Consider the following 24,603-nt stretch of genomic DNA (forward strand, 5'->3'; position numbering starts at 1 on the left):
ACCAGTGTCCTATTTTAATTAACACGCACTTTTCTCTTCCCTACTGCATCAGTCCTCAATTCCATTGATTCTTCCAGCACTACCAGGCTCAGCAGCAGCACCAAATAAAATCAGTCAGACCTCTAGTTACAAGTCTTCAACAAAAGTAGACTTTTCAATGTCTGAAGACATTGTATAGAATGTTTCTGGTGACAGCTTTGTGTAAAATAACATTATCTGAATATAATATGTGGCTCTTTGATGATGTCACGAACTGCACTTCAAAATTTCTATATAAAGTTACTTGACCACAATTTACTTAGGGGAAAAAATTTGAAGTTTTCATCATTCATCATTAGTTGATTAGCTAGCCATGTTATGAATGCATGTATATACAACATCAACCTGCACTGCAGATACAATAAATTTACTAATAAAAAGAAAAATGGTTTACCAAACTTCACAGTTCTTCTCACTGGGAAATATGGCCCCTAATGGGTAGCGTTTTCTGTCCTTGTCATAGCAGCCACATATTGCAACACATTTCATTTCATCCTCATCAAAAAATGGCCTTTCCTTGGGGCATTTTGGATAACAACCTATGTGAAGTGTAAACAGGGAAATAGCAATGATTTTTAGAATCAATGTAAACTAGATAAAAAATCTAAAAAACAGACAATTTTACCTTCTAAACCTCGTATCTCATAATGACATTTTCCACTTGGGTTTCTGCAGGTCTTCATGCAGGGAGCACCACAAGGCTTATAATGCCACTCACATTCTTGGCCACTCTTCGCATTGTAGTAATCACAAAAGAGAGCTGGTGGCAGATAAATATTGTTTATCAGAATATATATTGTATCTCAGAATAAATGCAGTACAATAAGAACACATTTTAAACTTGAGACAAACGGCAGCTTTTCAATTGCTGCATTATCACTACACAAGAAAAACAAATAATTTCCAGGGGAAAACTCTCATATTAAAAGACTTCCTTTATTTTCCTGTTTTAAGTTTAGAACAGGACAAAAGTAAATCTCCCAGACAACAAAGACAGAAAAGAGTTTGAACTCTGTTTTACTCTATCCAAATAATAAAAAAAGTATGGCCTATACAAACACTTTAATGTATAAAGTAGCTCTAAATTTTGAAAAAATCTATAATACTGCCACACTATCCAGTTAACTACTATGGTTGTTTTTATAACATTCATAATTGTCAACCATTTTAATGTTATGGGTAAAAAATCATATATTTGATTTATTTTTACTTTTTACTGGGATTGTATTTCTGAATCATGAATAACCCCCAGTTGTTACTATCACCCTTAGCAATGACAATGTCATGCACAGAGAGACAAAACCACTAGGGGGCGCTACAACTTGCACAGAGGTGGTGTGAGCCCTGAGAAGGTCCAAGGCGCAGAGTCTAAGCAGTAATCAGGTTTTCTCCAGAGCCTCTGATGGTGAGAATGTTGCGCTGCTGGTTACTGCCAGGTTGCGGTCCACACCAAGGTGGGCAAAACATGGTACCAAATGACAAAGCAGAAGGATAGTCAAGGAAGACCAGGGTCAAGGCTGGCAGCAAGCAAGAGAGGTCAGGTCACATGCCAGGGGACAATTACCAGGGATCCAGGAGACAGACACCAGTGACACGGGCCACTGCAGATAACCACAGACAGACAGGAACAGCACAAGGAAGGTGGCTGGGAACTAACAGACTGGACAACAAGAGGTTAACGCAGGAGCTGGACAGAGGAAACACTGAATCAGCCAACAGGTGTACAGGAACTAGCTCAACAGAGCCCAGGGGGCTTGGCACCAGGGGAGACACGTTGCACGAACACTTAGTGCAATGTGTTAGCTAGCTAAATTGCCAGGGATGGTTAAGAGGCTACTTTCTGATTGGCCAGCAGATGGGAGAGAATTTATAAAGCTTGGAAACAGAGGCACGCCCAGAGTCAGAACTGCCCGCATGCACAGGCAGGAGAGAGGCGTCTGCTCTTTAGTGAATAAGAGCTAAGTGTGACAGACAATGTCCCTATTGGCCACAAAAAGTTAAGAAAAGTTAGGCCCCAGATATGAAGGTAAATTATGTCACAAATAGCAAATCTTTTTGATTTTATTGATATAAAAGATCCCAAAAACTGGAATTGTTAGGCTTGGTTTAGTCATTTAAAGTAAATTCTTTATTACAGATAACTCAATATTCCATTATTCCTTTTGCAGTTACTGGAATGCCAAAAATCATTTTGTAATTAAAGTAAAATTAAACTGGCAAAGAAAAAAAAAATAATGACCCCCAAGAGGTTTTTGCCATATTGTTGCCAGGCTATGTATGCATAGGTGAACTCCATCCTGCTTTTTAAGAAAGCATTACTGATTTTTGATAAAGCAAACAAAGCCAAACTAAATAACTATTTATCACTTGGGTTAGTAATTTGTTCCTCTTCACACATATACAGCAGCTCATGACATATCAAGCTTATTACTTACATTTTGCAAGTACTACACATATATAGAAATAGTGCTCTTAGAATCACTAACCAAGAGTGTACTGCATTGGGGGGGGGGGGGGGGTGAGTTGCATACAGAAGGCATGCAAGTGCTAGAGAAACCTATTGACCCGAACTGACAGTAATTAAGGTTGGGCTACAACATTTATAATCAGAGAACAGTACTTCTCAGTAAAGCAGTATTGAAAGGTCTCCTACCCACTCTTTCTGTGGATGCATCACATGACATATTTGTGAAGTCTGTATGGATAAATCTGGCAGCAGGGAAATCTGCATGCCGTGAAAATTAAATGGACCTCTGAGCCATGCTTTTTGCATTTTTTCTTCTTTATTACAAAATAAATGTACTCCATAGATGACATCTCTAGGTAGTGAGGAAGACTGAGACATAGAGCCTGGAACTCGACTAACCCAATCTCCAAAGCAGCTGTTGGAGGTTTATCTAACAACATGTTAAACATAGCAATAATGGTGACTTTTAGGTCTACTGAAAGGGTTGCTTCTGGCAGGCCTCTGATCCTAATATTGTTTCTCCGAGATGTAGGGTTATTGTAGGAAGATGCTGCTGAAGGCTTTCTTGCGTATGTTTCAATCTCTGAAGCCTAAATAGAATTTAGGAGAGAGAGAAAGAGAGTCCTCACACACAAGGGTATTTATTGTGGTTACTTGCAGGCTTATTTCCTCCAGCTCACCTTTCAACTCAAACTGGAGTTTCCAGGGCATGTAAATCTAATTTACTAGGTAGGGGGTCTAAGAGTGTCTAAGAACTATGGTAGACTAGCGCAAGGGGTCTTTTGTACCTGAGTTCGCCTTCCAAGCACAGATGACAGGTGGGATTGTGGTCAGGCGAGCAGCTAGACAGAGATCATCCCGGGTCAGACACGGAGCTGCTACAAGCCACATTTTCATATGGCCATCACCAAATCACAAGCCTTTTTTATTTTTAGACTGTGCTCCTTTCTTTCTATCCACACAGGTTCAACATCTCCTGTATAAATAGATCCCTTTTGAGTTAAAAAGCTCCCAAGCTCCCAAGAGTGGTTTAATTTTTCCTATCAGATCTCAGGGGAGGCTTTTTCAGCCCTTAACCTGCAATTTTTGCGAGTGAAAGAGCAGGCCAGGGCATGTTGAGAAACAGCCTGCTGAGAAACAGTCTCTTCACAAGTGAGCCTCCAAGATATATGCATTTTTTGGAAGAATGCATAAGTATAGGAGATGCTTCCTAAAGTAGATGACTCATTGCAGAGATTAGCATGTCAACATGGTCTGCAAGGTTAATACAGACCTCATTGACCAGTAGGTCCTTTTACTTCAATAGCCAAAGCATTAAAGGCATAGATTTGAAAATCAGATTATTATCACAGGGAGATAGAGAGGGATTCTAAAGTGGATGTCTACGAATAAATTACGCTGACTTTTTGGCTGAAATGACAGCAGAAGGTCAGAGGAAAGCACTAATCTGTGGTAGGCGGATATAGGGAGAATCCAAGAAAAATAAAATTATATTAAGCATAAGGTAAAAATTTTCCATATTTTTCTGTTGATTTGGAAAATGAGGTTTATGATTAGTTCAGAAAGCAAAATGGGCAAGGACAAAAGTTTGTTGGATTTTAATCCAATTTGAATTGTATTGAGTTGCATTTTTGTAACAAATGTTTTTCCAAAGCATGTGGAAACTTCATTAAGTTTTACTTTTACTGTTGATATTAAATTGTAAACATTTCAGCAAGAATGTATTACTCACGACAGATAGTTGGACTTCTCCAGGCAACACATATGTTAAATTCTCCACATGTTTGAGCATAGGCAGCAACAGCTGTGCAAAAGCATTCACAGTCCCCTCCAGTGTTACAAGCACATGAGTCTGAAACACATGCTTGATAATAATTGGATGGATCAACCTACAGATGACAGAATGTTTAAAAGTATTGGTGAATTGTTTGGTGTTAAAAAAAAATACCCAATTTGCTAAATAAAATAAGTATAAGTTTCTTGGTTTTTTATTATGTTTGTTATTTGTTATATTTGTTTCATTTTGCCCCCTGTTATCCTTAGAGGACATGGCACTTTTTAGTTAGAATGGATGACTAGGGAGCTTGCCATTTTAAAGCATTAATGAGTGTGGAATGACATAGGTTAGGTGCTTAGTTCAAAATTTAAAGTTGTTGTTTGAAAAAAAATGCTTGCAAATGAATAATTTTAGCAGAAAATCACCAGGAATGGTCTATTTAGCCAATTTTAAGTTTATAGGACAGTAAAGGATTCAGCCCTAATTCATTCATATAAACTGTTCTGTATAAAAAAAAGATTTTTTTATGCCACAAGGGAAATATTGTTGGTGTAAAGTTGCAAGTAAAGGCTGTAATGCCACTTCCTACTCACTCACAGTTTTTACTATTGTTGCTAAAAAATTGAAATTTTTTGGCTGTTCTATTTGGTGTAAAATCAAGTTCAATGCTTTTTTAACAATTTTGATATTCTAAGACAGTATGGAGCCAGACTGATCTAATTTTATATTTTTATCATCTGTTCACCTTTAAATCTGTGGGAAAAAAAGCCATTTTTTACGCCACCACAGGAAAATATTGTTAGTATTAAAATGCAACTAAATGCTGCAATGTTACTTTCTTACATTTTTCAACATTGTTGCAATATATTTGCCATTTTTCTTCATTTTTTGTCAGTTCTTTTGGTGCTAAATTAACAGTTATTTCACCAATTCTAAGAAAAATTAGACAGTCTGTATGTCTTTTTGTGAAAGGTTCAGCTCCACTTGTGCTGTTGGTGTTTGTGGTGAAGAAGTCATCTCTGAGTTTGATATCAACAGTTTGCTTGTCACTATGAAAGCAAACCAGCATACGGCTTGCCATGTTTTAAGGTGAACTGGGAATCTGCTCCCTTTGCCATCCACTGCAGACCTTTATTTTCCCCCTTCATCTGCATGACCACATAAATGTCTGCTAGATTGTTGATGACGTGTGTCACTTCCTAATGTCATAAATGACAATTCCTCCTCCAGAGCCTCATTCTGCTCTTTCTCCTCATCCTCTTCATGTAGGCAACCTCTCTCTGTTTCTTGGTGTAGCGGATACTTTTTAAAAATCTCCGCCTTGACTGAAAAAATGTATTGCCTTCATGGGCTTCAACACACAGCAGGAACCCCTAATAAGGCTGCCACTGCCCTGGGTTCTAGCTTCACTTACCATTTACCCTTGCTCATATGAGCAGTCTAGCATATGTAATGCTGAATTTCAAAGAGGAAAACAGGTCACAGATCATTTTGCGGAGGCAAGCAGCTGCACTTTTTTAGTGTAGGATCTGCTGAAGTAGACCAAGATATTTCTAGCCATGGCCAAGACATTCTCCATAACAGGGTAATGCTTTAACACCTAATGCTAATGAACTAAGGCTCTACAACTTGATGATCTCTGCTCCATACTGAAGTCTGAGGTAGTTTCTTCTCCAATGGCTGAAACTTTAAACTGTATGAGAAGCCCTTCCTTGAAAAAGCCCTGGTTTTCCATAATGCACTATCAGCACTACTACTACCACCACAGACACCATCACTACCACCATTAGCTCCAATCACTACTGCCACCAGAAACATCACAACTATGTGCCACTATCAACACTTTCCTATTCAACAGTTCTCTCCTATTCAAAACTTCTCTCAACACTTCTCTCTATAGCACATCTGGACTGAAAGATATTGTACATCATCCAACAGCTCTTCTACCTAATCAGCTCTTGTTTACTGTGAATTACACACACTGCTTGTCTCTATTTCTGAGAGACATGAATACTGATTGAAAACAGAAGATGGGATAGAGTACCTGTGCCCCCAGAGTGCCCAGGCAGAGGTAAACTGACTCCAGGGTAATGTCTCATGTTCACATTCTTCATCTCCCTGTTGTGACTGAGATGAATGCTCCAGCCAGTCCACAAGGGGTAAAGCTTCAGAGATTGGGATCTGACTTTTTCTACCTTGAGAAAACATGTAAAGAGAAGACCTCTTTCTGCTACCACTGGTTGAGGTGTACTTAGTACTGGTTCCTCAGATGCTCTCCCTCCTGCTGCCAAAGATTGTTGAATTCTGGATCCAGACCCAAGATTTTAAATTTAGATTGAGGATCCACTAGTGCCTACTTGCTTCTTTTGAGGCCTACTTACTTTGCCAGCCTTTTTATGACCTGACATTTTTTTAAAATACCGGTAATACTGTTCAAATAACTCGTGAACTTTATTAGAAACAGTGGCGGAATATTATATGTGTAAGTGCAAACATTTTTTTAAACATTTTCACAACTTCCTGATTTATAGCAGAAAAAAATGTTAATTTGGGATTAGTGTATCTCTCTTGATTTTTATTTTGATTTTATTTCACTTTCTAGGCAGCAGTTTTCCTGATTTGCAGCAGATGAAACAGTGGCCTTGGGAATAGAGTATCTGTATTTATAACTCTTGTAAATTGTATTTCCTAATCTGCAATTTTCTTGGTTTTAAGCAGAAGAACAGGTGGTTATGGGTAAGTTTTGTGCATCTACTATTTTGCAACAGCATAAGAAATTGTCTTGTGTGTGACTGGGAATAAATGTCGTAATATAACTTTTTGAATAGTTAAACTATGAGAGAAACTTAAAAACATTTTTTAGTAATAATGGGCGACATTTTCCAGTGTGTAGGTTTTAGTAAATGCTGTGATTTAAGTTATGAAACAATTAATCTACAGGAACAACTGGCAAACTTTATTATCAACAATGACATAATTTTTTCTGTAACATAAATGCTGTATATATATATAAATATATATATATATAACTTCTATACAATTGCCCTGATATGCAGCAGAACAAATGTAACTTTAATGCTTTTTTTTAATTTTATTTCATTTTAGGAATGCAATTTCCCTGATTTGCAGCAGGAGAAATCGCAGCCTTGGGAAATACTTTGCAATCCTTTTTCAGTACAGTAACTTACATATGGATGACAAGCAGAGAAGACATCACTGTTTATGATGCTGCATTTCCTATGTGCCCAGGCATTTCTGTAGGGATTTAGTGAGCAAGCATCTCTATAGACTATGCCATTGGCACAAGTTGGGAACAACTTCCAACTGTTTCCAAACTCCTCTGTACTTGCAACAACGGCATTGCTACGGGTGGTGAAATCATTATTCCTATTTCCATCATAGGTTCCGCATAACCCACAAATCTTTCCCTGTGGAATGAATACAAACATTAGGCAGTAGAGAAATGTCCATCACATAAAAGATTTGGAAATAAATGTTGAACTTTTCATCCAGCGGGGCAACTGTTTGTGCCTTATAGTGTACATACTTCAGCTGCCCGGATCAGTTGTTTTCTGTAAATAATTCCCACATATGTATGCAGCTTGGAAAACCTTGGAAAACCTTGGAAAGTTATTTCCTGTTTAAGTAGGTTTACTCAATATGATATATAAGTTGTAAAGAAGGTCTACTGGGCTGAGTCAAGTGATATAACAGTAGCCAAAGCAGCCCACCTGGAATGAGTTGAACCTATAGTTTCAAGATTACACATTATAGATGTAGCAATGCTGGGGGGCGAAGAGACAGCAGGACACTGCTGGGTCAAATAACAAAAGGGCCAAATTTTAAATGCTTTGAGGGTAAGAAAGTGTATCCAGGATTGAAGAGTCCTTAGAAGCCCATCCAGATAAAGATGAATCCAATCAAAGGAAATCAAAAGCCCAGATAGGTAAATAATGTGGAAGCCCAAACAGAATTAGAGCTGTGTGTACTTTTATTGTTAAATTGCTGCAAAACGTTTTACGAATTACCCCTAAAAGTCTGCTTTTCTAAACCTCTCTGTTCTTGTTCTTCTAAAATAATCCTGGATTTTGGGGTGTGGCTTTTTGTTCTTGTTGACTTAATTGTTTAAATAATTTGGGGTCAATACCGTGATTCAGAACACTGCACATTTAAACAACAAATGTGTGCTGAAAATGCAACATCCTTTGAAATGTTTGTACTTGATTAGTAAAAGTTGACCAAACACACTTCTATACATTTATAATTGTAATAATATAATATGCTTCTTGCCATTTCAGAATTACTTACTTTGTATTCACTGGTAACTTTAATAAAAATGCTGGACTTTTTGTCCCAGAAAATCAGCAATCCCTTTTGGGTCTCTACGACTAAATAGATGCCCATTAATCGCACTCGGTATGGAACATCAGTGCCTGAACCTCTGTGAGCCAAATTGAGATGATCATCAACAAGAATAAGTTCATAGTCCTATACAAAAATTTAAAAACCTAATAAGTAATATAGCAACATCAATAAAACAGCCTAAAAGCAGTTTATATGCAGCCAGTTTTTAAAAAAATGTTTTTGGTGTTTTGCTCACCTCCAGGAAAATTTTGATGGATTTAGAGCAAGTTGCACCCATGTTACCACAAGGAATGTTTTGTGTGATTATTCTGAAGGTGCTGGTGCTGCTATTCAGGGAGCAGTGGTCCTTTTAAAAGAGAAAATATCAAACATGTTGTAAAGGCACACACAGGTACTACAGGCACAGATACAGTAAATATGCAGGTTGAGGTTAGCCTTTTGCTTCAGACAGCACTGTGGGACCAGGCAGTGGGAGTAAGGTTAAGAGCCATAATTGTTGCTCTTAAGTTATCATATGGACTAATGATTGATATTTGCATTTCAGGAAGGTCTGAATGTGACTTTGCATATTGCATGCTACTTTATTGAATAGCAGAAAACCTATAGAGAAGTTCCCTATTTATCTTGGTAGAAGCCAATAAAAGAAAATCAATATCACAAATTAAAAAAAAAAATGCTGACACTGTAAGTCTTTCTGGCCATCTAGCAGAAAAAGATGTAAAATGTGTCCTAATGCTACTCTCTTTAGTGATGTGCCTCTTTTAAAGTAACAGTAATCTCTGAAAGCTTGGTTCTAGTAGCCTTCTCCTTAACATATTAAAACAATCTGGTAAGATAGCAGCTTTCTTTAGCATCAGTCACACTTTCCAGAAATGTATACAATTTTTATACACAACTGGACAATACAACATTACCAATTTGCAGGCCTAACTGATTGAAAATAATAATTATACTGAAATTAATAATTAAAATAAATATTTATACTGGATTGATTTATTCATTGACCCCTTACTTGGTACACATTGTTAGGAGGCGCTCTCCTCCTAAGTACCCAGGCGATACCTCACAGCAGGAGGGCTCGCGCAGCTGCGCTCACGGTAGTACTGGGGTTGCAGGATCAGTACCCTGTAGGTTGCAGCATCCCTGTGGCTGAGGTTTCCTTCATCTCTTACTCTGCATTTGTGGCTCTGTACTCTGCAGTTAGTGGGTTGGCTGCCGGCCTATCTCCAGACACCATCCTTTGCGCACTCATTTCTGGGGGCAGCCAAGTGCTGGGAGACACAACCAGTCTCCCGAGGCTGAGCAGGGGCTGCTATAGGCAAAGACTGCGGCATAGATTGGGGAATTGGTGTCTGGGGAATACCAACATAGATCCGAGCCTTACATTGTAACAGGCCGAAATTATTATAATTACACTTATGGAGGATTTACAGGAGCAAGTCAGGCTCCTGACTGGTGCCGTTAATCAACTGGCACAGCGAGTCACCAAGCAGGAAGGCCAGAGGAAAAAACTTCACTCCTGCTGTGGCAGCTGCCACTGCTGTTGAACCCAAAGTTCCCCTTCCTGAGAAGTTTTCTGGGGAACACTGCCAGTTGAATTTCATGCAGTCCTGTAAACTTTATTTCCAGCTGTGACCAAACTCATCAGGAACGGAGACACAGAGGGTCAGCCTGGTCGTATCCCTTCCCCGGGTAGATTCCCAGACTTGGGCCTTTAATTTGCCACAGGGGGATCTTGCCCTCTCCTCTGTGGATACTTTTTTCAAAACCATGGGGGTCTTGTATGCAGACCCAGACCTGATCGCAGTTGCGGAAACTAAACTAAGAGTTCTCTGACAAAGCAACATACGGGCAGAAGAGTATGCCATGAAGTTCCGCCGCTGGGCTGTCAGCTGCCAATAGAACCACCCTGTTTTCAAAAGACAATTCTGTTGGGGCCTTTCTGATACCATCAAAGACATCCTGGTCAATTATCCCATGCCAGAGACATTGGATAAAATGATGATGTTGACCATCCAGATTGATCACATAATTCACGAGCGCAGTTTGGAGAAACTGCCTGCGCCAACTGCCTTTGCTGAGGGCTTGGCTGTCCCTGCACCCAGTCCACCTCTTATTCGGGCAGGAGAGCCAATGCAACTGAGCTCTTCAAGACTGTCAGCCGCAGAAAGGTCAAGAAGGAGAATGCTCTGTTTGTACTGTGTGGAATTGGGCCATTTTTTTGTGATCCTGCACTAGGAGGAAGTCGGGACTTCAGCGCCTAGGGGGGCTCGAGAAAACCTCCCAAGGCGAGCAGGTATGTCCTCTAAAGTCAGATCGCGTTTTTTTGCCTGTTAAAATTTCCTGGGGTTCTACTGTGAAACATTGTCAGGCCTTTTTGGATAGCAGTGCCGCTGGCAACTTTTTGGATAAGGCTCTAGCGCGCTCTTTGGGAATACCTATTATTAGGCCAGTTGAATCTGTGTGTGTATTGGCTATTGATGACTCCCCTCTGCAGCTGGGGAGACCCATAACAGTTACCCCTGAGGTTTTGGTAAAAGTGGTGGTTACCCATTCCGAAAAATTTTAGATTTTTCTGCTTGATATGCATTCCTTTCCTGTAATTTTGGGGCTGCCGTGGTTGCACAGACATAATCCCATAGTTAACTAGGATTTGGGACAGATTGTTAAATGGGGTGAAAAATGTTTTGAAGATTGTTCAGTAGACTCACTACCTCTCCATATTGCTGGTATATTCCTAGAGAAGCTTCCCATTCCTTATTCAGACTTCTCGGATAAATTCTATCCACAGGCCGTGGATGTTTTTCCTCCCCGCTGGACCTATGACTACCCTATAGACCTGCTTCCAGGTACTATGCCACCCCAAGGGCACCTCTATAATCTCACTGTCCCTGAAAAATTGGCCATGAAAATGATTATAAAAGAAAATTGTGAAAATGGCTTTACCCGGCCTTCTACATCCCCTGCTGGGGCTTGGTTCTTTTTTGTAGAAAGGAAAGATGGTACCCTAAGACCATGTATTGATTATAGAAGGGTAAACAAAATTACCATTAAGAACATATACCCTTTACCCCGTATCGATGACCTGTTTGGCCAGGTAGTCAATGCCCAAGTTTTTACTAAGCTTGACCTAAGGGGGGCTTACAACCCTATCAGATTAAGGCAGGGGGATGAGTGGAAGACTGCTTTTAACACTAGGGATGGGCACTATGAGTACCGGGTTTTGCCCTTTGGGTTTTGCAATGTCCCAGCAGTCTTATAGGACTTCATGAATGATGTTTTTCGTGAGATTTTTAGTGGTTTACTTAGACATTTTAGTTCTTATACATTTAGACACTTAGATATTTTAGTCTTTTCACCTTCTTTGGTCCAGCATAGTGTGCATGTTAGGGCAGTTCTTCAGAAACTCAGGGAAAACCATTTGTATGCCAAATTAGAGAAGTGTGTGTTCAAAGCCCAACAAATTTCTTTACTAGGTTATCTTGTTTCTGATCAGGGTTTAACGATGGATACGGCCAAGGTCACTGCTGTCCTTGATTGACCTCAGCCCACCAATTTGAAGGGCCTACAAAGGTTCCTAAGTTTCGCCAATTTTTATAGGAGATTTATTAAGAACTATTCTTTCATAGTCACTCCCCTTACTGATCTGACACGGAAGGGAGCAAATCCTTCCCAGTGGCCTACCCAGGCTTGTGAAGCTTTTAAAAAGTTGAAAGAGGCTTTTTGCTCCGCCCCTATCCTTGTACATCCAAATACTCAGCAACCCTTTTTGTGGCGATAGATGCATCCGAACTTGGGGTAGGAACAATTTTGTCCCAGTACGGGGGAGACCCAGAATGTTTACAACCTTGCACTTTCTTTTCCCATAAATTTTCTCCAGCAGAACAAAACTCTGATATTGGTAATCGTGAACTCTTTGCTATCAAGTTAGCTTTTAAAGAGTGGAGACACTGGTTGGAGGGGGCAGAGCATCCAATAACTGTATTCACTGACCATAAGAATCTAGAGTACATAGAGGGTGCCAAAACGTTAAACTCCCGACAAGCATGTTGGACATTATTTTTTTAACGTTTTAACTTTACCATTACATACAGACGGGGTCCAAAAATGTTAAGGTCGATGCCCTATCACGTAATTTTCCTGAAGCTGGCTACTGCACAGCTTATGTGCCTGAGTCCATCCTTCCTTCTCACTGTGTGCTTAGGGTATTATCTGCCAGTTCCCTCTCCCCTCTTTTATGGGCTATGTTAAAGCCTCATCAGTCTGACCCACCTCCAAGCGAACCCCCAGTGTGGTTATACGTACCCCTGCCTCTACACCTGCAAGTCCTCCAGCAGTTTCATGGGTCCAAGGTTACTGGACACCCGGGTGAGAAAAATACTTTGGCATTACTGGTACGCCATGTGTGGTGGCCGTCCCTTTCCGGAGGATACTCAAGCTTTTGTAAAGGCCTGCACTACGTGCACTCCTAGTTAGACTCCTCCTGCAGACCAAGCAGGTACTCTTCACCCTCTGCCTGTTCCTGACAAACCCTGGTCGCATATTGCGATGGATTTCATAGTGGATCTACCAGAGTCAAAAGGATGCACTGTGGTTTGGGTGGTAGTAGATCGGTTTAGTAAAATGGCGCACTTTGCACCCCTACACAAACTGCCTACGGCGAGGCAATTACTGCAACTTTTCAATGAGAACATTTTCCGGTTACATGGTATCCTGGACAATGTAGTCTCCGATAGAGTTGTGCAGTTTGTGCCTCAATTCTGGTGTTCTTTTTGTGCACGTTTAGACATTTCCCTCTCCTTCTCTTCTGTATTTCATCCTGAAACTAACGATCAGACTGAAAGGACCAATCAATTGTTAGAGCAGTATCTCCGCTGCTTTGTATCAGTTTGTCAGGAGGAATGGGCGGATTACCTTCCATTTGCGTTCGCCTTTAACAACGCTCATCAATTCATCGATTAAAATGTCTCCTTTTCAATGTTTGGGTGGACGGAATCCGAAATGCTCCTCTTTATTTGGTCCCCCCTTCAACATGCGGTTGTTGCAAGACTGGCTACATGACCACAATTTGGTCCCAAGTACAAAAAAATTTTAAAGCAGGCTTCCGGGCAGCAGAAACGATTTGCTGATCAGCATCGTTCAAAAGAGCCAGAATTTGCTCCAGGGGATTTATTTTGGATTGCCACTAGAAATATTGCCCTTTGCTAGCCCTCCACCAAGCTTGGGCCGAAATTCACTGGGCCATACCCTGTTGCTGAGAGAAAAAATAAAGTAACCTATAGGGTAACCCTGCCTCGCTCGATTAGGAGTATAGACTCTTTCCATGTCTCCCTATTAAAATCAGCAGCTAATGTGGCACCTTCCTTGGAGCCTCCCCCTCCTGTGGATGTGAAAGGTAAGCCTGAGTATGAGGTTGAGAAAATTTTAGATTCTCCTTGGGTACAGAATTCTCTTTAGTATTTGATTGATTGGAAAGGTTACAGTCCAGAGGAGAGGAGCTGCGTTCCAGCATGTCAATTTCATGTGGAAGAGTTAGTTAAAAGGTTTCACAATGAAAACCCTGAGAAACCGCGTGTGGGGGTCCTTGAGGCCCCTCCTTGAGGGGGGGTAATGTTAGGAGGCGCTCTCTGGGCGTAAGTACCAAGGCGATACCTCACCACAGGAGGGCGTGCGCAGCCTATTCCCCCTATCCTCTCTGGCGGCTGCGCTCACGGTAGCACTGGGGTTTCAGAATCAGTACCCTGTAGGTTGCAGCATCCCGGTGGCCGAGGTTTCCTTTAGCATCCTCTGCACTGAGGCTGCACAGCTGAAGTGAATTGAGTTGTGTGCAGCTGATTGCTGAGTAGTTCCTGTTAATCCCAGGGCTGTCATTGGCTGCTGGGGCTTTATAGCCTGTCTGCTCCCAGTCAGAGGGAGCCTGTTATAGGGTCTGCTGGGCTGACCTGTGTGTGGGGTGTTTTTGTGAGTTTTCCTGTTACTGACCTATGTTTGTTTTTGGATTACCTATTTGAATTCTGCCTGGACCGACCGCTGCTTGTGACCCCGACTCTGTTTTTGCTTCACCCCTTGCACTACACTGGATGGAGTGATTTCCTGTGTTTTTGACCTTGGATTCCTATCTTCTTACTCTGCATTTGTGGCTCTATACTCTGCATTTAGTGGCGCCGGGTCAGCTGCCGGTCTATCTCCAGACACTAGCCTTTGCTCACTAAGTCCTGGGGGCAACTAAGTCCTGGGAGACACAACCAGTCTCCCGAGGCTGAGCGGGGGCTGCTACAACCGAAGACTGCGGCATAGATTGGGGGATTCATGTCTGGGGAATACCGACATAGATCCGGGCCTTACACACGTGTATATTTGGAAATTTTATATACATATCAGGGGTGTCAAACCCAATAACAAAACAATATGCATGGAAAAGTGCTCAGTACAAATTGAAAAAATACAAGGTTCATACTAAAAACTCTAGCATTTGAGGAGTAGGCCTTTCACTGCATCCTGGAGTATACTTCCACTAAAAGAGTGCCTTTGGCCCGTTTTGGTGGTATTGACTAGGTGGAAAAACAAACAACTAAACATTAATCAAATTTTTGGCACTATGTGTTTTACCTGTGAAAGCGTATATTGGCATTCACCATTAAAGACATATCGCTTGCCATCAAATGTGATGTAATGTCCATTTCCATACACAACACATGTTGCCAGACAAGTATGGCTCGTACATTCCCACTTCCGTTTATTGCAAACGCTGTAAAATAGCAACAACATCTCTTTACCAGTGCCACTTACTAATAATGTGAGACATAAACAAATGTTTGTACATTAGCATTTTCTGTTGGGAGTCAAAGGGTGGTTGTTTTTCATACTGAAAGAAACCTGAGAATTACAAACGTTTGCACTTAATGCATTTTTTAGTTAGATTTGCTTTGAAACCTATCCAAGCATTACCTCTTAAAGTATCAATAGCCAAACTGTTTGTTTTAATTGGATAGAGTATTAAATTGTTTTATAGTTTGCCTCTTCATGTGTTTTATGTATTCATTTTTTCAGTTTGCTCTAGATGTACCAGAAACTCTGTGGTAGACAGGAATGTTTTGGTTCCCAAAGAGAAATACTTAAAACGTTTGAACTACAAATGATAATCCAGTTGACAAGAGATAAGAGACTAAATGTAGACCTCTCTAAATCAGTACAAATAGTTTTATGACTATTCTCGCCTTTGTGTGACACCCTTCCCCCTCCATCCCATTATGGAGCCCATTTATCTGCCTCTTATCTTAGTAACTTTTTTACGGAAAGTATGAATCAAATAGAAAAGAGACAGGGATTTTGGCAGCAATTTAAGGTGTATTTTTCAAAAAAGTACAACACAAGTGACATATATTTCATTACATCACTGTAAAGGGGTCCCTTGATAGGGATATGCCTTGCATTCTAAGTATAGAATCATCTGACTAAGTGTTGCAACAAAGGTACATAAAGCTCACAAATCTCAATCCCAACGCTTTTCACCAGATGGCTTCATCAGGGGATGTGCAAGGAGAGTCACCTATTTGTGATTCAATTCATAAATAAAGAGAGCATTAGCAGTTCTACATAACTGCATACCATAGTCATAATGCACTAATCCTGAAAGCTGTTAATCCTCCCTCTCTTTTATTATTTCCTCATTAATATTGTTATTATTTAATACAGTCTTATTAGCTTTACTGCTTCTGATGAAAAAGAACTATATTTTACCATGAACTCGTGTTTACTTACCACTAATCATGATAATACCCATGGGTATCACACTTGCTAGTGAATACCACTGGAACCACCTTGATGTAACTCATTTGGGCCACTTTATTTGGGATCCAGATACTGCAGCAACCAACACAATCCCTGCCCCCCCTCCAACAAGAGAAAACACCACCTTTTTGTACATATGTGTCATCTACACAAATAAGTAAGTTGATTTTTCTTCTTTTCTCCTTTTTTTATAATGACCAATTTATATAATATAAGGCTGATAAATGAAGCTTCTTGGTATGGAATACATTGGATATGGTAGGTGATTGGAAAATCTCTTTGTCAACCAACAAATAGCAAAAGAATACTAGATCTTCTCCTTTCATAATAAACTTGACATGAGTTTTTGCTTTTATATAGAATACTATATATGAATAAATATATATGTATATCAATATAAAGTAATGAGACATATTGATTCATAGGTGGTGCAGGAACATGAAGCAGGTACACCTGCTTAGTCATGAGTTATATAATCTTGATCTGACCTGTCACTCTTGTGTTATTATTATGTATGATTCATTACAATAGTCATAAATATTCTTGTTTATACCTTACTGTACAGATGCTCTGACTCTCCTTGCACATCCCCTAATGAAGCCATCTGGCGAAACCCGTCGGGATTGAGATTTGTGAGCTTTATGTACCTTTGTTGCACCACTTTTCTATACTTACAAAGCAAGGCATATCCCTATCAAGGGACGCCTTTACAGTCCATTTGTGATTTTACCATGTTTGTTTTTCTCACACTGATGTAATGAAATATGTGTCACTCATGTTGTACTATTTTGAAATATACACCTTAATTTGCTGCCAAAAATCCCGGTCTTTTTTCTACTTGATTCATACCTTGATGAATTACAGGGTTGGCCAGTATATTTCTGATTATCATAGATAGGGTCCCCTCTTTTGTTCCTTGCATAATTTTTTTTTACTTAACCTCTTTTTTTTATTGCTAAACTGGTGTATGTAAGGGAGAATAGACCCCTCCCCATCCCAAGCGCTAGTACTGGAAAGTTTTCTGTTACAATTTTAAGAAAACTAATCTGGCGAATAAATATGGGACAAATAGGTCAAAGACAACAGATGTAGGCCCTATGATCCCAAGCCAATTAGAGACAGAAAAAACAGCAGTTAAGTCATTCTGTGTGGGTATTTTGTCTCTGTGATCACTGGTGTCAATGAACCTATTTTTACTCAAAGAATTGTTTTCTGTCTGTGGGGCACTCATAGGATCTGACTACTCTACACATTTATGCTCATAACATGGTCTGAAATACACTTGTGCTGTTAAACATTTAAAAGGTAACGATTCTGTTACATTAGGAATATGCTGAATGCTGCCTTTTTTTTTCTCCAGTCCCGTTTCGACTACCTGCTAAACTGACCCTTTAATTTTATTCACTTTGTTCCTGGCACTATGTCATCCAACAATCAGACACCTCCCAAGCACTCATGCCTCTCTAGATCCCCTTCACTACTTACACTAACCAGAAAGCGTAGACTGAAGAAGTGGGAAGCCTTATTACCTCAGTTTTTCATCAGATGCATGACATCACTAAAATTAGGAAATATGTCTACTTTGCAACAATGAGGTAGAAAAAGCTTATATTTATTCCACTGGATCTAGTTTACCATTTGCAATTACAATAAAAAACATTGTGATAGCACATACCAAGTGTTGCATCTGATTTTAATCTCTTCTCCAGATTTGTATGCAGCTGTGTTGTGAAAACATGGGCATTCATCTTCAGGAATGCATCCACCTTTCTCATTGGACACCAGTCCAGGTGGACAAACACACCCTGGGATACATCTAGTTGAATACTAAGAAACACATAGACAACTCTCAGTAAAACAAGATATGGATAAACACATTTATTTATAAAACAGTGGATCTGTGGATCAAACATTCACCTTAACATTCTCTTGTGGAGAATCAGACATTCAAAACATATGGGCCTGGAAGATTCTACACCAAAGAATATTTCCATTAATATCAGATTTGATGTTTTTTAAATAGATCCTATAGTGGAATGCCACAATGTATACCACATCAAATACTCACACAATGCATGTCCAGTGTTTGGCAACTTTTAGCACATTCTGCTCCAGTTTTTGAGGAAGAGCAATCAGCAAATACTGTTGGAAGTGCACATTCTAAAAAGAAGCAGAAGGCAGAAGGTCATTATAAAAGTTTCAACCCACACATAATGGGCTTTTTTAGATAACACATTATTTTCACTGTTTAGGATTGATTTATTCATTGACCCCTTACTTGGTGCACATATTTAGAAACTGTATATATGTATGTATATATATATTGTGATGCCAATGCAGGATTGGAGGTGGAAGGGTGATATATTTGCCCAGGATTCCTCTTTTATGTGAGGTATATTTACCCAAGATCTCTCTCCTGTGTGAAGTAGCAGGTGAAAGACTCTCACCTGTGAGATAATTAATTAGGAAGCACTGGGGATGGGGATATAACATAGAGCCAGGAGCTCAGTCAGTAGCCTAATTTTGGAGAGACACAGACAGGGGTCTGCGCAGGCTCAGCTTGGCTTGGAGAGACACAGCCAGGGGTCTGTGCAGGCTCAGCTTGGCTTGGAGAGACACAGCCAGGTGGACTGTGTGAGGAGCTCTGTTTGGAGACACAGACAGTCGGTCTGTGAGGAGCTCTGCTGAGAGACTCAGAAACTCGGTCTGGGTGACTGAGCTCAAGTTAGTTGGTGTGAGTGAGCTCACAAGTGAGTAGAAGGTTGCTGCAAGCTTTGTTTGGAGCTGACAGGGAGAAGCCCTCCAGCTGATAGACAGGAAAGTCTGATGCATAGTAAGTGCCGGACAGGCAAGGGTTTTTTTTTTTGCTGTTTTGTTATTTTATTTGCAACCTTTAATAAACCTGGCTGCAAGCCAGCTTAACACCTCGGTGTGATATGAGTTGGATGAACCAGACAAGTGTCCTTTGACCCCAGCAAAGGCGATCCTGAGCGAAACCCCTCACAAGTGGTGGAGGATGCGGGCAGCACATTAAAGTTTGAAAATGGATGACGTGGTAAAGGCCCTGATACAGTCTGCGGCAGCCCAGCAAGAGGCCAACCGCTTGATGTCTGCACAGCTGGCCACCCTGAGACAAGCCACGAATGAAAAACGCCAAGTCTTGCAGGAAGTGGTGCAGCTGGTGGAGTGATACTCTGCAGCTGAGGATTTGCTAAATAACTCTCAACCCCATGGATTCCAAGAGGTCCTGGTAAGACTCTTCTGGGGCTTAAGGGAGCTGGCAGAAATGTGAAGAATTTTAGTAAAGAAGATAATGAGATTGTGGGCTCAGGAATGCCCAAGGTGTACAATTTTGGACTAAACAAAGAGCCTAGAAGATGTTTTCGTTGTAAGGAGTTGGGACACATTGCAGTGAACTGTCCTATGATTACTGAACATATGAAATGTGAGGTTGTCTTTATGAGAAACCGCATGTCTATGTCTGCGCAGGTGGTGTGTACTGTGGCAGGTTCAGACAGTGCAGAAAAACAATTGTGTGAATAAAATGTAAATGATCAAAGTGTGACTGCGCTGCTAGACTCAGGGAGTGTAGTAACTCTGGTGAAAGCAGGCCTTATAGGCCCCTCTGACAATGAATCTGACACATTAACGGTGACTTGTGTGCTTAGGGATAAATGTGAATACCAGACAACCCTTGCTTATATTACAACTCCCTGTGGGTCAGTGCTTCATAAAGTTGGATTAGTCCCAGCACTAAAGCATGTGGTTATTCTTGGGAGAGATTTTCCATATTTTTTGAAATTTTGGGAGTACAGGTTGGAACTAAAAAGAGGTGCACTGCAGATATTGACAGCCTCTGATATAGGCCCAGAACCATTAGGGGATTCCTCATTAGGAGAGGTAGTTGAGATATTGGCAGATAGCTCCACCCCTTTTCCATTTTCTGTTATGGCCGGAGACCTAGATGAGGCTGCATTAGAGACTGAGAATGAAGAGGGTCAGTTTGAAAGTTAGCTGCAGTCCTTCCCCAGCTCCACAGGTAGAGAACAGTGAGATTGAAAGTGATGACCATCGCAGAAACGCCAGTAGAAGTAGACAGAAGCATAGAGGAGGTAGTAGGGAAAGAGAAAAGGCAATAAGGAGAAGTATTGACAAGGACAGGATTTCAGCAGTCATGCCAATGGTTAAGGAACATATGGAACAGGCTCAAGGAGTACAGAAAATGATTTATAATAAGGGGAAATGGTCCAAGCAGCAAGAGAGTGAAAATAAGGAAGATGGTGATGAGTCTAAAGAAGAGAAAATTGCCAGCCTTGTTTCGGATGCAGCTAGTGAGAGACTGGAGGAATCCAGAGGTGATGTCCCAAGTACAGTGGTCTCAGGTGAAGAAGTGCATGCTGAAATAATAAGTGTCCCTGTCTCATGTGCAGTAAAGGCTATAGAAAGTATTTTCGTGTTAACAGAGATTGGAGTTGAAGAAAGTATTCCTGTAGTGACTGACCAGGATACTTCCAGGCTGACTGAGGGGCAAGCAGATGAGGGTGTTCCTATATCCTCTCAGATGGAAGCTGCTGAATGTGTGCCTGTGTTGGCTAGGGAAAAGTTTCCTTTTATTGAAGTCCAAGCTTATGGATGGGATCCTGTTTCAGCTGAGACAAAAGAACAGCCTGAAGGGCAGGACGAAGAAGCTGAGCCAATGGCAACTGAGGAAGAAGATGTTGAATCTGATGATGAAGAGAATGAACGGACAAAAGAGAAAGAAGAAGAAGTTGGCACTCTGCAACGGGGCTTGGCCTACCAGTACAGTAACAAGCACGATAGTGCCATATCTCGCTTCACACAGTCTGCTGAAGTCCTAGAGAAAAGAGAGGCTCTACTGCAAGAGCAGCTGGAAAAAGCTGTCCCTGTTTCCCAAAAGGTTCGGGAAGAGTTCAGTAAGTTAAGCGAAGTAAAGATTGAAAAAGCTGTCCCTGTTTCCCGTTTCCCAAAAGGTGCGGGAAGAGTTTAATAAATTTTGTGAAGTAAAGATTGGAAAAACTGTCCCTATTTGCCAAAAGGAGCGGGAAGAGTTTCGTAAATTAAGCCAAGTAAAGAGAGAAGAAACCATCACTGTTGTGCCTGATGAACAGGATACTCAGAAGCAGGTTGGGGAAGGCGTTACTACCCCAGTGGAAGGGAAGGCTGGAAATGTGCATGGAAATAGGAAGCCTCCAAAACGGACAAAAGTTGAAAAGAAAAGTGTGAAGAAAACATTCCAATGGGATCAGTGTAGTTATACTTGTCCCAGAAACTCAAAACTGGATTGTCACATGCAGAGGCACATAAGAACTCGTTCTGGGGATGAATGCTATGTCTGTCATGTTCGGTTCAAACAGGGTGGTCCCAGGAAAATGTGCATACTGCGAAAACCAAGGGACAAAAGTGTAGCTACTGCCACAAAGGCTGTTGTTGGCACTAAAGATGTGGTGATTCACAGAATAATTGGAGTGGTTGATAAGACCAAGACAGCAGTGTATGGCAGTGAGATGACCAATTCTGTTGTAAATGGAAGCATCAACACTGTGCTTGGGAGCCGTGCGGTGTGCAAAATGAGCAGCGGTGGTGATACTGCTTTTACAAAGTCTGTTAGTGGTTTGTTTTGCCTAGAAAAGGAAAGACAGACAGCTGGTCGCTCAGAACTAGTGTTGGTCGAATAGTTCATTATTCGATTCGGCAGCTATTCGCTCGAATAAAGCAAAATTATTTGGATGGTCGAATGTCAAAGTCGAACACCATTAAAGTCAATGGGAGGAAAAATTTGGTTTTTTTTCAGCACTGTGTAGAGCTTCTACAGTCTCAAACAGATGTAAAAAGATACATTATCAAAGGATTCATAAAAAGATACATTATAAAAAGATACATAACATTATTACATACCCCTGTACTTCACATGAAGATTAAAGAGCACCTGTCACTTCAATATTAGGCTAAAGCTAGGTACACACTTCCAATAATTGTTGTTAGAAAATGAACGATTACGACTGATCAACGATTATGCATGATTATACTTGAACAATCATATTGTGCACAATTCTGTACATGCTGTAACAATATGATCCTTCAAATATAATCCACCAACAGTGTCCACATGCTAAATACAATAGTTTGAACGATGCAGGGAGGGACATGTAAAGGAGAAAGTGTACCGCAGAAACATGCACGATCACTGAATGACCGTACACACGATAGATAGTGAAAGATCGTTCATTTCCAACGACAATCCTCATTCGTCTGCGTCCTTGGTCACTTTGTGACATGTTCTGTATGTGTAATACATGTCACAGCTCCTCTAGGGCTGCGGGAGCGATCAGGGGAGCAGAGCTGTCAGCATAGTAAAGCTCCGCTGATTGCTCTGCTCCCTGATTGGCTGAGGAAAGGGAAATCCCGATGATGCTTGAGCTGTCATCATGGTTTCCTATTTCTCAGCCAATCACAGAGCAGTAGAGGTAATGAATGGAGACATGTATCTCCATTCAACCTCTATTGCCCTGGTATTGCCTGCGGTTATAGCTAATTGAAGGCACGTGCTTTCAATTAGCTGTGACCGCAAAGTTCCCACGGTCCGGGAATCCCACAATGACATTATGATTCATAATGTCATTATCGGATAACCTGTAAAAAATAAAAAAAGAACAAGGTAAAATAAAAACACATACAAATAAATTCATTTAAGATTAATTTTTATTTTCTTTTTTAAACTTTTTTTTTCCCGAATTTTTGCTGTCGAATCCCGTGTTTTTCGGGTCGGGTCTATCCGAATTCGAACAACCATATTCGGGTCGAATATAGGGACAACCCGAATTCGAACATCAACACTACTCAGAACAGAGGGTTTTTTCTGAAAAGTCCTTGGAGGCCCACCTACTCAAAGTACTGTCAGTGATGGATGATTTGAGGGGAGCAGGGTTGACTGCGAACCCCAAGAAATGTAACATTGGTATAGAAGAAGCCAAGTACTTGGGTTACTTTATTGGGAGAGGTGTAGTCAAGCCCCAAATTGCTAAGAGTGAAGCCATACAGAACTGGCCCGAGATTGTAAATAAGAAACAAGTGAAGGCATTCCCAGGGATTCATACTCAATTTTGCAGCCATAGCAGTTCCCTAAACTGATCTCACCAAGGGAAGAGGGTCAGTGATGATAAAGTGGAAAGATAAAGCAGAAGAAGCGTTTAAGACTTTAAAGTGGGCTCTTTGTTCCCAACCAGTATGGATGACCCTTGACTTGAAAAATGAATTTGTGGCACAGCCAGATGCTTCTAAATCAGGAGTGGGGGCAATGTTGTCACACAATGTGAATGGAGAGGAGCATCCCCTGCTTTACTTGAGTAGGAAACTAAATAAGCATGAGAGGAACTATGCAGTTGTAGAGAAGGAGTGTTTGGCCATCAAGTGGGCTTTAGAATTACTCAAATATTATTTGTTGTGTCGGAAGTTTGAGTTAGTCACTGATCATGCCGCTCAGAAGTGGATGAATCTGAACAGGGAGAAAATAGCAGAGTGACAAGGAAACGCAGAGGCGTTGTCACCTGTGCACTGTCTGTTGGTTTCAGTTGCTCAGTCCTGCGGTCCTGAGCAGAGGGGGGGATATGTGACACCAATGCAGGATTGGAGGTGGAAGGGAGATATATTTGCCTAGGATTCCTCTTTTATGTGAGGTATATTTGCCCAAGATTTCTCTCCTGTGTGAAGTAGCAGGTGGAAGACTCTCACCTGTGAGATAATTAATTAGGAAGCACTGAGGGTGGGGATATACAATTGAGCCAGGAGCTCAGTCAGTAGCCTAATTTTGGAGAGACACAGACAGGGGTCTGTGCAGGCTCAGCTTGGCTTAGAAAGACACAGCCAGGTGGGCTAAATCCTGTGAGTGGCCTGCCACTGGAACTCTTTATTGAAATAGCACCACTACTACAATTCCCAGCATTACTTGCATCTTTAAAACAGTCCAATGTGGGGCCTCGCAAAGGCAGAGAGCCTGCTGGTCTATAGACACAAGTGATGCCTGGAATTGTAGTAGGAGCGCTATTTCAATGCAGCGGCGGGCCAGCTGCAGTTCATATTTAGGATTTCTTTGGGGGCCAAGAAAAAATACATAGTGGGCCAAAGTTTGACACCTCTGATATATATA

The 24,603-nt window shown here is 40.9% G+C and overlaps 1 protein-coding gene across 1 annotated transcript; it reads right to left on the reverse strand.

Moving 5' to 3' along the window:
• Positions 1–429: 429 nt before the first annotated feature.
• On the reverse strand, positions 430–18,932 carry LOC140337718 (mucin-2-like). Its single transcript, XM_072421519.1, has 10 exons — positions 18,887–18,932; positions 18,508–18,599; positions 18,115–18,266; positions 15,258–15,396; positions 8,884–8,994; positions 8,592–8,771; positions 7,472–7,711; positions 4,239–4,395; positions 665–799; positions 430–578 (listed from the first exon to the last, which is right to left on the reverse strand). Exons 1-10 carry the CDS (start codon positions 18,930–18,932, stop codon positions 430–432), a joined length of 1,401 nt encoding a protein of 466 aa, XP_072277620.1.
• Between the last annotated feature and the right edge of the window lie 5,671 nt (positions 18,933–24,603).

Source organism: Pyxicephalus adspersus, chromosome 9, assembly GCF_032062135.1.
Source record: "Pyxicephalus adspersus chromosome 9, UCB_Pads_2.0, whole genome shotgun sequence".
NCBI classification, from domain to species: Eukaryota; Metazoa; Chordata; class Amphibia; order Anura; family Pyxicephalidae; genus Pyxicephalus; species Pyxicephalus adspersus.

What these genes read in the sequence shown, in the direction of transcription:
- LOC140337718 (XM_072421519.1), bottom strand. Translation starts at nt 18,932, where the DNA reads ATGTTATATCCCCATCCCCAGTGCTTCCTAATTAATTATCTCACAG. An exon ending in GCCAATATACGCTTTCACAG is followed by an intron (nt 8,995 to 15,257) that starts GTAAAACACATA and finishes CTCTTTTAAAAG; the next exon opens with GACCACTGCTCCCTGAATAG. An exon ending in TCTCTGCTTGTCATCCATAT is followed by an intron (nt 4,396 to 7,471) that starts GTAAGTTACTGT and finishes TGTCATCTGTAG; the next exon opens with GTTGATCCATCCAATTATTA.